The 13,828-nt window shown below is 43.2% G+C and overlaps 1 protein-coding gene across 8 annotated transcripts in view; it reads right to left on the bottom strand.

Annotated features, from left to right (window-relative positions):
• The window catches only part of LOC137375437 (mediator of RNA polymerase II transcription subunit 12-like protein), a 604,549-nt gene that overhangs the window by 448,405 nt on the left and 142,316 nt on the right, over positions 1-13,828 (bottom strand). For all 8 annotated transcript variants that reach the window (XM_068042658.1, XM_068042659.1, XM_068042662.1 and 5 more), the window contains one exon: positions 6-140. In XM_068042658.1, the coding sequence (XP_067898759.1) occupies positions 6-140 (135 nt within the window). The remainder of the gene's footprint in view (positions 1-5; positions 141-13,828) is intronic.

Genomic DNA, 13,828 nt, shown 5'->3' with positions numbered 1-13,828 from the left:
CTCACCTCTGCCTCGATTTCAGCCTGCCTTTTCTCCAGGAGTTTTGCTACTGCCATAGCTCTGTGTTTCCCACACCGCTTGCAACTCACTGCCCACTCACACAGTAATGTCACGACTGCCTCATCATTTGGTGCAACTTGCTGTGGTCGGGCGGGGGGGGGGGGGGGGGGGGGCGGGGGGGGAGAGAGAGGGGTTGTGATGGAAAAGAGAAAAAGATTAGACATTTTGTTTGTTTGCACCTTGTATGACACACAAAAGGTTCGAAAGTAGCTGGTGGCTGAGTGCAGAAGAAATAAAATCCAGATTGGATTGGGAATAGCAGCAGGAGAGAGCTGGAAAGAAAAAAAGATGACAAATTCCAGCTTCTGGGTCCAGGATAGCCAACATGCCAGGAGACCTTGGTGTCGCATAGTGAATAACTGCTCTCCAGAAATGATTACAAGCCACTGGCGTAATCAAGGAGCAAGCCTTCCTATAATCTAGAATCTTTAAACCATTGTTGCATGCAAGTCTCTTCAAGTTGGTTGTATGTTAAAACAGCAACGGATCTCATGTTGAGTTTCTCACAGGAAAAACCCCATGGAGTCAACCAAATCAAGAGATTATGACCCATGTATTTCAGTTGGACCATAATGAAGTCACAAAATATAAAAGTTTCATTATTTCTTATGTTCAACCAAAGTTACATTAATAAACAGATCACAAGACTTTCGGGTAGAAAACTACTGGTGCTTGTTAGAGGTTTCAATTTCAGGGTTCTGAGTTTGTGGGCCCAGTGCTCAGTGTTGGATCCACTGCTGTTTCAAATTTATATTCATGATTTAGAATCAGAAACTCAAAATAAATTAGTTAGGTTTGCAGGTGATACAAAAGTAAGACCGGAGTCAGTGCAATCGAAGGAGATAGCTCAGAAATTATAAAACGAGTTAGACAAAATATATACGTGGGCAGACCAACTGCAGTAGAAATTTAATCTGGATGAGTGTAAAATGCTCTACAGTGGAAGGGAAAATGGGTGATCCACACATATTCTATAAATAGCGCTGATGTATCTTTTGAAGGAGGTGAAAATGACTGAGGAGTCAGAGCAGATTTCACGATCAACACATCCAACCCAAGCTGAAAGAAGTGTTCTACTGATCAGGTCAGAATTCTAAGCTCAGTATGGGACCTTATCTTCTCAATTCCTGACACCATTGAGTTGGAAAGCCCTTTAACCTGTGACATTTGGCAATGAGAAAGACAGGGATAAAAGCAATGGAGCTTTTTAGAACAGGGAAGCTGTGAGCACAGCCACGTTTTCAAACACAGAGCTGCAAAAGCTTTAGACAAAGTGAAATTCTGGAGCAATTGTTGGAAAGTATCTTGTTTAAGCACCCCCGCCCCCCACCCACCCAAGTTTTATGGCGTTGCATGATATGTTCTTCATTTTTTATTACATGAAGATAAGGTGTAGCGATTTTACCCTGTGAATTCAGGTACTGGTGATTTTTATTTTAATGGCATGAGTCATGATTACAGCCACATAACCTCTCTGACACAGAGAATTTAATTTTACAAGTGTGGAGTGTCATTCCTTCAGAATTATGGGCGGCCAGTGGTTAGCACCGCAGCCGCACAGCTCCAGGGACCCAGGTTCAATTCTGGGTACCGCCTGTGCGGAGTTTGCAAGTTCTCCCTGTGACCACGTGGGTTTTCGCCGGGTGCTCCGGTTTCCTCCCACCGCCAAAGACTTGCAGGTGATAGGTAAATTGGCCATTGTAAATTGCCCCTAGTGTAGGTAGGCGGTAGAGAATATGGGATTACTGTAGGGTTAGTATAAATGGGTGGTTCTTGGTCGGCACAGACTCGGTGGGCTGAAGGGCCTGTTTCAGTGCTGTATCTCTAAAAAAAAATAATTTAATTAGTGTTGGAGACATTTTTTTTAAATTAATATAACTTTTTGTACTTTTTCCTGTTGGTCTCTTCTATCTTGCTTTCTCTCGCTGAATCCTATCATTCTTCCCGTTCTTTATTTCACATTCTGTTCATGATTTAAATCTAATTTATACTTCCTGGAGGCACGTCAAGAGGCAGGGAGGGGGCCCAAAACAGGAGGGAAATCCAGTTGAGCTGGCTCCACAACACGTTCCTGCCTCCATGGGATTCTGCAGGAGATGGGGTTACAACAAGGACCGATTACCCGAACAGCCACCGTGTGTAGCCAATTAAGCCCCTCAAGGGGCTTAATTAAGGGCACTCACCCAACGCATCTGGATTTTCCTGCCGGCGTATGTAGTACCTGTCTAGCCAGGAGGCCATCTGTGTAACGGCGGCAGCCTCCCGGCAGCAGGCAAGGGGGGCCATCAGAGCCAGAGGCTCCATTCAATGGGGAAGGTGCCACAACAGTACCAATTAGCGTGGGGACTATCCCCCTCCTGTCCAATGGCCCTAACCTTTTTGGTCCTTATTAAATACTCATTTGTGGCAGGTGAGTGGGGATGGAGGCACTCCTGCACCTCCCTATATATTTTAGCAGTGCCCACATCTGATGGTGGGGCTGCCAATCTTTCAGTGCTGGATGGCCTCCTATTGGCCATCTAGACTTGGGAGCCTGCCTCATTAATTGGACGGGGATCCTGGAGACAGCCACTTAGTTGGCCGCCTCCTCCCAAATCTCCCTTAGGGTCTCATGATCGGCATTTCTGGATTCCCGACAGCGGGACCCGGGAACGAAAATTCTGCCCTGAATGTCTTAGTGAGATTTCTTCAATTTGATTGGTTGAAGAGCTACGCTGTTGCTTGCCCTGATGACAGATATCCTGTACAGGGCACTGCACTGGATCTGACGCACAATGACACGTCTTCTCTCAAAAGCCCGTGAAAACTCTATGGGTAGCTGTCAGCATAGTGAGGGGAGAGCTCTGTTCCCTCGCTGCTAAACGCAAAATCTGGGTCAGTGTTTCTACTTTACTATTTCTAAAGCTTCACACATTTACATTTAAAACCCTCCAATTTTAGCCCAGTCTGTTTCTTCTTCCATTCACAATCCTTCCTCTGAACCTCTCCCATCACACCCAACATAAGTCTCAGAAGAAATGTCAATTTTCATATTTGATCCAGTCTTGAAGTAAAGGTTTATGCAATTCTCCAACAATACAAGTGGTAACTAAAATTTTCAGTTCACTCCAATTGCTCTCTTACTCTTTGTGGCACACATATATCTCAGTGTTAAAATGCTTTGGGCCAGAGGAGTGCTATAGTGAGAGAGAGTGTGATGATACATCCTCTGTAGCCTCAACTTTTCACTTTCACTTAGTCATTTCTCTATGCACCACATGATGCATTCACAGCTGGTAGCTGTTATTTTCTCTCCTTCTAGAACTGTCCCTTTTTGAATCAGATGCTCCATAAGCTGTCAGACTTCCACTGCTTTCGCTACACATCGGATTTTTTAAAAACTTAAATCTAATGAACTTCCACAGCATTTAGTATCTACAGACTTATTTCAGAACTATCTGCAGCTGAGAAGCAGAGACGAGTTTACTTCAGATGAGCACTAGCGACTTGCAATTTTTCAATCCGATTGAATAAGTGTATGACTGACACTACAGTATCACCGGAAATCCTCATCTAGAAAAAAAAGTCAGCAACTGTATTTCAAAACAAGCCAACAATTTGTTAGTTCAGGTTCTGATCTCGGCTTGCAATGGCTGGATTCGTATCCATAACAAGGTACAGATAAATGCTCATTCCGTACACTAGACAAATCTTCAAGTTTGCCATTGGTGCATTCAACTCATGCAACTGCCTGCATCATTAACTTTACATGTAAAATTTCAAAGGTAGGACTTCAGAGATCACATAATGCCAGTTCGAAAAAGAGCAGGGGAGTTCTCCCCAGTGTCTTGGGCAATATTTATCCCTCAACTGACATCAACCCCAGAACAGATTATTTGGTCATCACATTGCTGTTTGTGGGAGTTTTCTGTGCGCAAATTGGCTGCCACATTTTCTACTCTACAAAAATGACTACACTATGCCTACATTCTAAGAAGGGCGAAAGGTATGAGAACCAAAACCAGGGCTCCTTGGATAATGAGGGAGATAGAGATTATGATGAAACAAAAAAAAAAGAGGGTCAAAAATGCATGTCAAGTGAATTCTTCAAGTGAGAACCAGGCCAAATACAATACAATGTTGAGAGGGGAGGTGAAGAGGAAAATAAGCCTGGCAAATAGAACATGAGAATAGAATGGCAGTCAACATAAAAGGGAACCCAAAAAATCATCTACCTGCGTGTAAATAGTAAGCAGGTAGTAAGAGATGGAGTGAGGCCTATTAGAGACAAAGAGGGTAACAAATGATTAGAGGCACAGGGCAAAGGTAATATCCTTAATGAATACTTTGCATCAGTGTTCACTAAGGAAGTGGAATCTGACAAAATATTAGAAATGAAGGGAGTAGAGGCAATGGATAGGGTAAAAATTGAGTGGGGGGAGGTACTAAAAAGGCTGGCTGTGCTTACTGTAGCTAAGTCACCTGGTCTGAATGGTTTGCATCCCAGTTTGCTAAAGGAAGTGGGGGGTCGGAGATAGCGGAAGGGCTTGTCATAATCTTTCAATCTTCCCTGGATGCAAATGCGACGCCCTTATTCAAGAAAGGGTGTAAGGACAGTCCTAGTAACTACAGGCTAGTCAGTGGTGGGTAAGGTTTTACCTTCCGGGAGAGCAGCAGAGAGGAGTGGACCTGCGAGGAGAACACAGAGCGGGGAGCATTTAAATACAGCCCAAGGATCACGGCCTACAGCACTTACCTTCCGGGTGAACAGCGGAGAGGAGTCCAGGCACGCCAGAATTTGAAAACAAAGTGAGCAGTGATGTCACAGGAAAGCTGCAGAGTGATTGGCTGGTGAGTAACTGCGGTTAGGAAACAACTCTAAATAGCTGAGTTAGGGTGCGTGTGTAAATAGCTTAATAATAAGGAAGAAGTGAATAGTTGTTTTTTTTTTTGAGTAAAGTTTATTTTAACTAGTGAACTGTATTGATTTTTAGTAGGATTTATCAGTACTAGTAAGGTTTTTATTAATAATTCTAAGCTGTTGTAGTATTGGTAAGGTTTTGTTTTAAGCAGTAGCAAAGGGTCAACTAATAAATAAAGGAATGGCAGGGCTGCTTTAACCTCGAAAGTGCACCTCCTGTGCTATGTGGGAGCTCCAGGATGCTTCCCATATCCTGGAGCCATTTGTGCAGGATGTGTCGTCAATTGAAGCAGCTTGAGCTACGGGTTTTGGAATTTGAGCGGCAGTTGGCGACACTATGCTGCATTCATGAGGATGAGAGCTATGTGGATAGCACATTTACAGCTGTGGTCACCCCATAGCTTAAAAATATGCAGGGAGAGAGAATGGGTGACCACCAGGCAGTCAAGAAGAATCAGGCAGGTGGTACAGGAGACCCCTGCATCTCACTCTCCAACAGGTATTCAGTTCTGAATACGGAGGAAAGTGATGCTTCACCTGGGGAGTGTAGCCAAAGCCAAGTCCATGGCACCATGGGTGGCTCAGCTGCACAGGAGGGTAAAGGGAAGACTGGAACAGCCATAGTGATAGATGATAGATGATTCAATAGTCAGGGGAACAGACAGGTGTTTCTGTGGCCGCAGACATGAATCCAGGATGGTGTGTTGCCTCCCTGGTGCCAGGGTCAAGGATGTCACGGAGTGCCTGCAGAGCATCCTGAAAGGGGAGGGTGAACAGCCAGCAGTCATGGTCCACAACAGAACCAACGACATAGGTAGAAAGAGGGATGTGGTCTTACAGTCAGAATTTAGGGAGCTAGGTAAGAAATTAGCAAACAGGACCTCAAAAGTAGTAATCTCCGGATTACTTCCAGTGCCACGTGCAAATGAATATAGAAGGACAAGACAGATGAATGCATGGCTGGAAAGATGGTGCAAGGGAGAGGGCTTCAGATTCCTGGGATATTGGCACCGGCTCTGGGGGAGATGGGACCTGTACAGGCCGGATGGGTTGCACCTGAACAGAGCCGGGACTGAGTTTCTTGCGGGACGTTTTGCTAGTGCTGTTGGGGAGGGTTTAAACTAGTTTGGCAGGGGGATGGGGGCCGGAGTGTAGACTCAGCTGGGATAAAATCAGAAATTAAAATGGAAGGTGGAAAATTATTGGAGGAGTCTGGAAGACAGAGGAAACGAGGGTTAGAAAATAAAAAAAAGTTTGGCAGTGCTCAAGGATATCCATTTCAAAGCAAGGAGTATGGCAAATAAAGCAGATGAGCTGAGGGCACAAGTAGACACATGGCAGTATGATATCATCGTTATTACAGAAACATGGCTTAAGGAGGGACAGGAACGGTAGCTCAATGTTCCTGGTTACAGGGTTTTAAGACGCGATAGGGAGGGGGATAAGAAAGAATGGGGAGTGGCAAAGTGTCAAAGAAACTATGACAGCTGTGAGGAGGGATGATATATTGGAAGGTTCATCAAAAGCCATATGGATTGAGCTAAGGAACAAAAAAAGGGGCAATCACACTACTGGGAGTGTACTATAGACCCCCAGTCAGAGGGAGATAGAAGAGCAGATATGTAGGCAAATCTCTGAGAAGTGCAAGAATAATAGGGCAGTATTAGGGGATTTTAATTACTCCAATATTAACTGGGATAGTTTTAGTGTGAAAGGAATTGAGGGAACAGAATTCTTGAGGTGCATTCAGGAGAACTTTTTTCCCAGTATGCAACAAGTCCAACAAGAGAGGGTGCAGTGTTAGACTTAGTTTTAGGAAATGAAGATGGGCAGGAAGGGGTGGCAGTGGGAGAGCATTTTGGTGGCAGTGATCATAATTCAGTCAGTTTTAACATAATTATGGATAAGGACAGAAATAGAACAGGAATTAGAGTTTTCAATTGGGGCACGGTCAATTTTACTAAACTGACGAGTGATTTAGCAAAAGTGGGCTGGAAACAGCTACTTGAAGGTAAATCAGTGTCAGAACAGTGGGAGGAATTCAAAGGGGAGATTCAAGGGGTTCAGAGTAAACATGTTCCCACAACGAAAAAGGGTGAGGCGGCCAAATCTAGAACCCCATGAATGTCAAGGAGCCTGCAGGGTAAGATAAGGCAGAAAAGGAAAGCTTATGTCCGACACAGAGAACTCAATACTATAGAAAGCCGAGAGGAGTATAAGAAAGTGGAGGGGTGAAATCAAAAAGGAAATTAGGAAAGCAAAGAGAGGGCGTGAAAGAATATTGGCAAGCAAAATCAAGGTGAACCCAAAGATGTTTTATCAATACATTAAGAGTAAGAGGATAACTAAAGAAAGAGCAGGGCCCATAAAAGACCAAAAAGGTAACCTATGTATAGGAGCGGAGGATATTGGTATGGTTCTTAATGAATACTTTGCGTCTGTCTTCACAAAGTGGGAAAATTATTGGAATCTATTCTGAGAGACAAGATAAACTGTCACTTCGTAAGGCACAGGTTAATCAAGGATAGTCAGCATGGATTTGTTAAGGGAAGATCTTGTATGGCCAACTTGATCGAATATCATGAACTAACAAGGAAAATAGATGAGGATATTGCAGTTGATATGGTCTACGTGGATTTTAGCAAGGCTTTTGACAAGGTCCCACATGGCAGACTGATTAAAAAAAAAAATCCCATGGGATCCAGGGAAATGCAGCAAGGTGGATACAAAATTGGCTCAGTGGCAGGAAACAAAGGATAATTGTTGACGGCTGTTTTAACGACTGGAGGGCTGCTTCCAGTGGCGTTCTGCAGGGTACTGGGTCCCCTGCTTTTTGTGGTGGAAATTAACCATTTGAACATAAATGTAGGGGGCATGATCGAGAAGGTTGCGGACGACACAAAGATTGGCCGTGTGGTAGATAGCGAGAAGGATAGCTGCAGGAAGATATTGGTGGTCTGGTCAGATGGGCAGAAAAGTGGCAAATGGAATTCAACTTGGAGAAGTGTGAGGTGATGCATTTGGGGAGGTCAAACAAGGCAAAGGAATATACGATTAATGGGAAAATACTAAGTGTAGAGGAAGTAAGGGACCTTGGAGTGAATGTCGACAGATCCCTGAAGGTAGCAGGACACGTCAATAAGGTGGTTAAAAAGGCATATGGAATACTTTCCTTTATTAGCCGAGGTATAGAATATACGAGCAGGGAGGTTATGATGGAACTGCATAACTCATTGGTTAGGCCACGACTTGAGTACTGTGTGCAGTTCTGGTCACCTAATTACAGAAAGAATGTAATTGGCCTAGAGGGGGTACAGAGGAGATTTACGAAGATGTTGCCAGGACTAGAAAAATACAGCTATGAAGATAGATTGGATAGGCTGGGGTTGTTCTCCTTGGAACAGAGGAGGCTGAGGGGAGATCTGATTGAAATGTACAAAATTTTGAGGGGCCTGGATAGAGTGGAGGTGAAGAAGATATTCACCCTAACAGAGAGGTCAGTGATGAGGGGGCATAGATTTAAAGTGATTGGTAGAAAACTTAGAGGGGAGATGAGGAAAAACTTTTTCACCCAGGAGGTGGCGATGGTCTAGAACTCACAGCCTGAAAGGGTAGATGAGGCAGAAACCCTCAACTCATTCAAAAGGAGTCTGGATATGCACCTCAAGTGCCATAAACTGCAGGGTTCCGGACTAAATGCTGGAAGGTGGGATTAGAATAGGTGGATTGTTTTTCAGCCAGCACAGACACGATGGGCCAAGTGGCCTCTTTCTGTGCCTTAAAGTTTCTATGATGCTATGAAACAATAATCAGGGGGAAAAAAACAACATACATTTGGAGACATTCAATTTAATTAAGGATAGCCAGCACAGATTTGTAAAAGGTAGATCATGCTTGACTAATCTAATTGAATTTTTTGATAAAGTAACAGAGAAGGTTAATGAAGGGAATGGATGCTGTCTGTACAGATTTTAAGAAAGTGTTAGCTAAAATACCATATAGAAGGCTAGTTAACAAAATTGAGGCTCATGGAATAGGGGGGTCAGTGTTCAATTGGATTTTAAAAAAAGTTGGCCCAAGGACAGAGAACAGCAATTCATGATAAATGGTTGATTTTCAGACTGGAGGATGGTAGACAGTGGTGTTCTCCTAGGGTCAATGCTAGGAGCAGTGCTAATTTTGCTATATATAAATATGGGCGGCACAGTGGCGCAGTGGTTAGCACCGCAGCCTCACAGCTCCAGCGACCCGGGTTCAATTATGGGTACTGCCTGTGTGGAGTTTGCAAGTTCTCCCTGTGTCTGCGTGGGTTTCCTCCGGGTGCTCCGGTTTCCTCCCACAGCCAAAAGACTTGCAGGTTGATAGGTAAATTGGCCATTATAAATGGTCACTAGTATAGGTAGGTGGTAGAAAAATATAGGGACAGATGAGGATGTGATAGGAATATGGGATTAGTGTAGGATTAGTATAAATGGGTGGTTAATGGTCAGCACAGACTCAGTGGGCCGAAGGGCCTGTTTCAGTGCTGTATCTCTAAATCTAAAAATAAATCTAAATCTAAATGAATTGGATCTTGGAACACAGAGTAGTATTTCAAAATTTGCCGATGAAAACAAACTTGGAGCAGTGGCAAACAGCGAGGATGATGCAAACTGCCCGAAACTGGACAGCTAGACTAGCAGAAGGGGCAGACAAGTGGCAGATGGAATTTAATACAGCCAAGAGTGAGATGATGCATTTTGGCAGAAGGGTTGGTACAAGCAATATAGACTTAATGGCGCAGTTCTAAAGAATGTGCAGGAACAGAGGGACCTGGGGGTGCATGTGCATCAATTTTTGAAGGTGGCAGGACATATTGAGAGAGTGGGGCCTTGGGTTTCATAAATAAAGGCATAGAATACAAAAGCAGGGAAGTAATGCTAAATCTTTATAAAGATCTGATTAGGCCACAACTAGACTATTGTTTTCAGTTCAGGTCACCACACTTTAGGAAAGATGTGAGGGTGCACAGGAGATTTACCAGAATGGTTCCAGGGATGAGAGATATTAGTTAAAGATTGAGGGGAGATTTGATAGAGGTGTACAAGATTATGACAAGCTTAGATAAGTTAGACAAGGAAAAACTGTTCCCATTAACGGATGGTACAAGGACTGGGGGACACAGATTGAAGGTTTTGGGCAAGAGATGCAGGAGGAATGTAAGGAAGAACTTTTTTACGCAGCGAGTGGTAATGACCTGGAACTCGCTCCACACGAAGGAGGTGGAAGTGGAAACAATGACCTCAAGAGAAAATTGGATGGGCACTTAAAGGAAATAAACTTACAGGGCTACAGGGATCAGGGGGCTGGGGGTGGGGGGGGTGGGGGTGTGTGGAGTGGGACTGACTGGACTGCTCTGCAGAGAGCCAGCATGGCCTCAATGGACTGAATGGCCTCCTTCTCTGCCATAAATGTATTTATAAATTCAAAGCTACTAGATTGGCTGTCAAGCACTTTAGGGCACCCTGAGGTTGTAAAAGGTGCTATATAAATCCAAGTATCTCTTTCTTGAGGTGAAAGATCTTATAGAAAGCAACGATTCCTAAAAGTTACCAAAATAAATTCTAGGATGACAACCTAACATTGCAAATAAATTAAGTTATTGAATTTAGGTTTAAGCTGGATAATTATCCCCTAAAGGATGATATTCCAAAATAAGGGTTAACTCAAAAACATCAATGTTGACATATAGCAGTTGTGTGTGATGCCCACAATTGCTTTTCTCACTTGGAGAAAATACTGACAGGTAGCACTGACAAGAGTGCATCTTCGGTCACCTACATCATATAAAGATGGCTGAGCATAGCCCAATGCGATAAGTGGCAGTGACGATACAACTAATGATGCACATAAACTCCTTTTAGCATTATAGTCTTGGAAGGCAGTTGTAACTGATGATTATTTATTGATTACATTTTCTCCTTCCAAAGTGGCTTTTGCAGTGGAAAAACTGCTTTCGGATTACAAATAGTTGATTCAGTTGACAACTCAATTTTTGATCTCAAAAGGGCCTTCTTTCTTCACGGTTGATTTCCCCCAAAATCAAAATGACTAAATTGGAAAGTCAATTGTAATGCACATTACTGAGAGAGAGAGAAAACATTTACAATGTTAGAAACTAAACACCAACAGCTATATTAAAAAAAGGTCAGAGAGCACATTACAACAAAGAGAAACATTGCAACAACTTGGATTCATATAGCACCTTTAACATAGAAAATCATCTCAAGCAGAGTCAGATGAAAACGGATACCAAGCCAAGGAGGAGACATTAGGATAGGTGACCAAAAACTTGATCCAAGAGGTTTCAAGAACCTTAAAAAGTGGAGGGAACGACTGATAATTAAATTAGCTCCCAATTTTTTTTTAAATTCATAACATTAGTTGAGACACTGACTTTGGGGTGGGGATGGGGTGATGGAGAAATCCCATTCATTTCTTGAATTCAAAAATGCAGCTTCTCTGAAAGCTGCCAAAACGATGAAAAGAAAGTTACAGCAATGTCAAAGAAATGGTCAGATGGCTTAATGACTCCACATTACAAAAGCATTGGCAAAACTACAAGGGTATTGTGAAGGGTAACGGGGAAAACAACCACAGTATTTTCAGTAAGATAGCAAACAGAAACAGCTATATACAGCTCAAGTGCAGAATCTCCTTTTAGTCAATAGCTTTGGGGAACTACCTTCCCGCCCCCAACTTCCCTAGATGTGCGTGACAAAGAAACATCATGGGTCAGCAGAAACTTCAATGGAAAAACCAGTGAATAATTTGTGTCACTGAGGAACTAGAGTAAAAAGAAAAGTTCATTTGTTGCCTGGAAAATCGGGCCTGAGCAGATGTATAAATTTATAAGGGGTTTTGATCTTGTAATTAGGGATAAACTGATTGCACCTGCAGGATGGTCAGTAACCAGAGGGAACAGATCTAATATAATTGGCAAAAAGTTAAGTGGGGCAGTGATTTTTTTTTAACGCAGCGAGGTACAATAATCTGGAATGCCCTTCCTGAAAGGGTGGGGGAGCAGATTCAATAGTAACTTTTAAAAGGGAGTAGGATAAATACTTGATAAGAAAACATTTGCAGGGCTATGGAGAAAGAGCAGAGGAGTGGAACTAACTGCATTGCTCTATCATAGAGCTGGCACAGGAACGACGGGCCGAATGGCCTCCTTCTGTGCTATTTGATTCTATGTGATCTTGCCAAACTGCCACATAAAAAGGCCTTGTTCTGTGCCATGGCCTTTATGTCAGCTGGGTTCAATCAGTAATGTTCTCAGCTTTAGGTCAAGAAGATGCTAGCGCAAATCTCACTACAGGCCTTGAGCGGATTATCCAGACTAATACTTCAGTACAATCCTGAGGGAGCGCTTCACTGTCAAAAATGAGACATTAAAGAGAGGCCATGTCTGCCTGTTCGGTAAACAGTAAAGATCCAATGGCACTACTTGAAAAGCAGGGAGTTTTCCCTCAACCAGCACCACCAAAAACTGATTAACCAGTCATCCAACTCATTATTTGCTGTTTGTCAAGCCTTACAATTTACAAAATGACTGCTGCATTTACATGCAGTGACTACTGTTACGCCAATGCGTTTTGTTGAATTATAATTTTCTTTGGTCCACTGACTGGAGATCTGAATTTTTTTTTTTGCAGAAATTTAAAAAGACTTTTTAAAAAGGATGGCTGTTGGCAGCTTAAGATGATCACATAGTTTGCTACACTGTACCCTACATTGCAAAGGACTGAGACGAGGGAGACAAAATGTCTGCATTTCCCAGCAAGAGCCAAGACCCAGGAAGTTTAAAGGAATCATCCGTTCTTTTCAGCAAGCAGAGAAATATTGCTCATGGATATGTTTGAATCACGGAGAGATCATCATGTGACATGTCCCTCCCCAGCTATGGTATTAAGCTGGTGTTTTTCTCTGCAGCACAGGAGAAGCAACTGGAGTCTGATATGAGCAGACCCTAAGTGGGGGTCCCTCTCTCTCTCTATTCCAGTTTGAAAGCTTTCAAATCCTGCTTGTTGACTGACCACCTTTGTATACTCTGGCTACAATCAGAAACCCTGTTAAAGGAAATCATTCGCATCGCTATCTCCAAGAAACTCACTGAACCAGCTGTCTAATTTTTCCATCTAAAAGCCTCAGGACCACTGAAGCTAGAAGCCAGCTGAAACACCAAACTTCACAGACTGTATGCATTTTTATTTTTATGGACTCTAACTCAACCAATCTAACTTTCCTCACTCTGTAACCTATTTGTTTGAGTTGTGGATAGTGCTGAAGGATGTTGTAGGGTACAGAGGGACATAGATAGGCTGCAGAGCTGGGCTGAGAGATGGCAAATGGAGTTTAATGCGGAAAAGTGTGAGGTGATTCACTTTGGAAGGAGTAACAGGAATGCAGAGTACTGGGCTAATGGGAAGATTCTTGGTAGTGTAGATGAACAGAGAGATCTTGGTGTCCAGGTACATAAATCCCTGAAAGTTGCTACCCAGGTTAATAGGGCTGTTAAGAAGGCATATGGTGTGTTAGCTTTTATTAGTAGGGGGATCGAGTTTCGGAGCCACGAGGTCATGCTGCAGCTGTACAAAACTCTGGTGAGACCGCACCTGGAGTATTGCGTGCAGTTCTGGTCACCGCATTATAGGAAGGATGTGGAAGCTTTGGAAAGGGTGCAGAGGAGATTTACTAGGATGTTGCCTGGTATGGAGGGAAGGTCTTACGAGGAAAGGCTGAGGGACTTGAGGTTGTTTTCGTTGGAGAGGAGGAGGAGGAGAGGTGACTTAATAGAGACATATAAGATAATCAGAGGGTTAGATAGGG

This window comes from Heterodontus francisci, chromosome 11 (assembly GCF_036365525.1).
Source record: "Heterodontus francisci isolate sHetFra1 chromosome 11, sHetFra1.hap1, whole genome shotgun sequence".
Lineage (NCBI taxonomy): Eukaryota > Metazoa > Chordata > Chondrichthyes > Heterodontiformes > Heterodontidae > Heterodontus > Heterodontus francisci.
The sequence above is the reverse complement of the archived record's forward strand: the minus strand, read 5'-3'. Positions and strand labels throughout refer to the sequence as shown.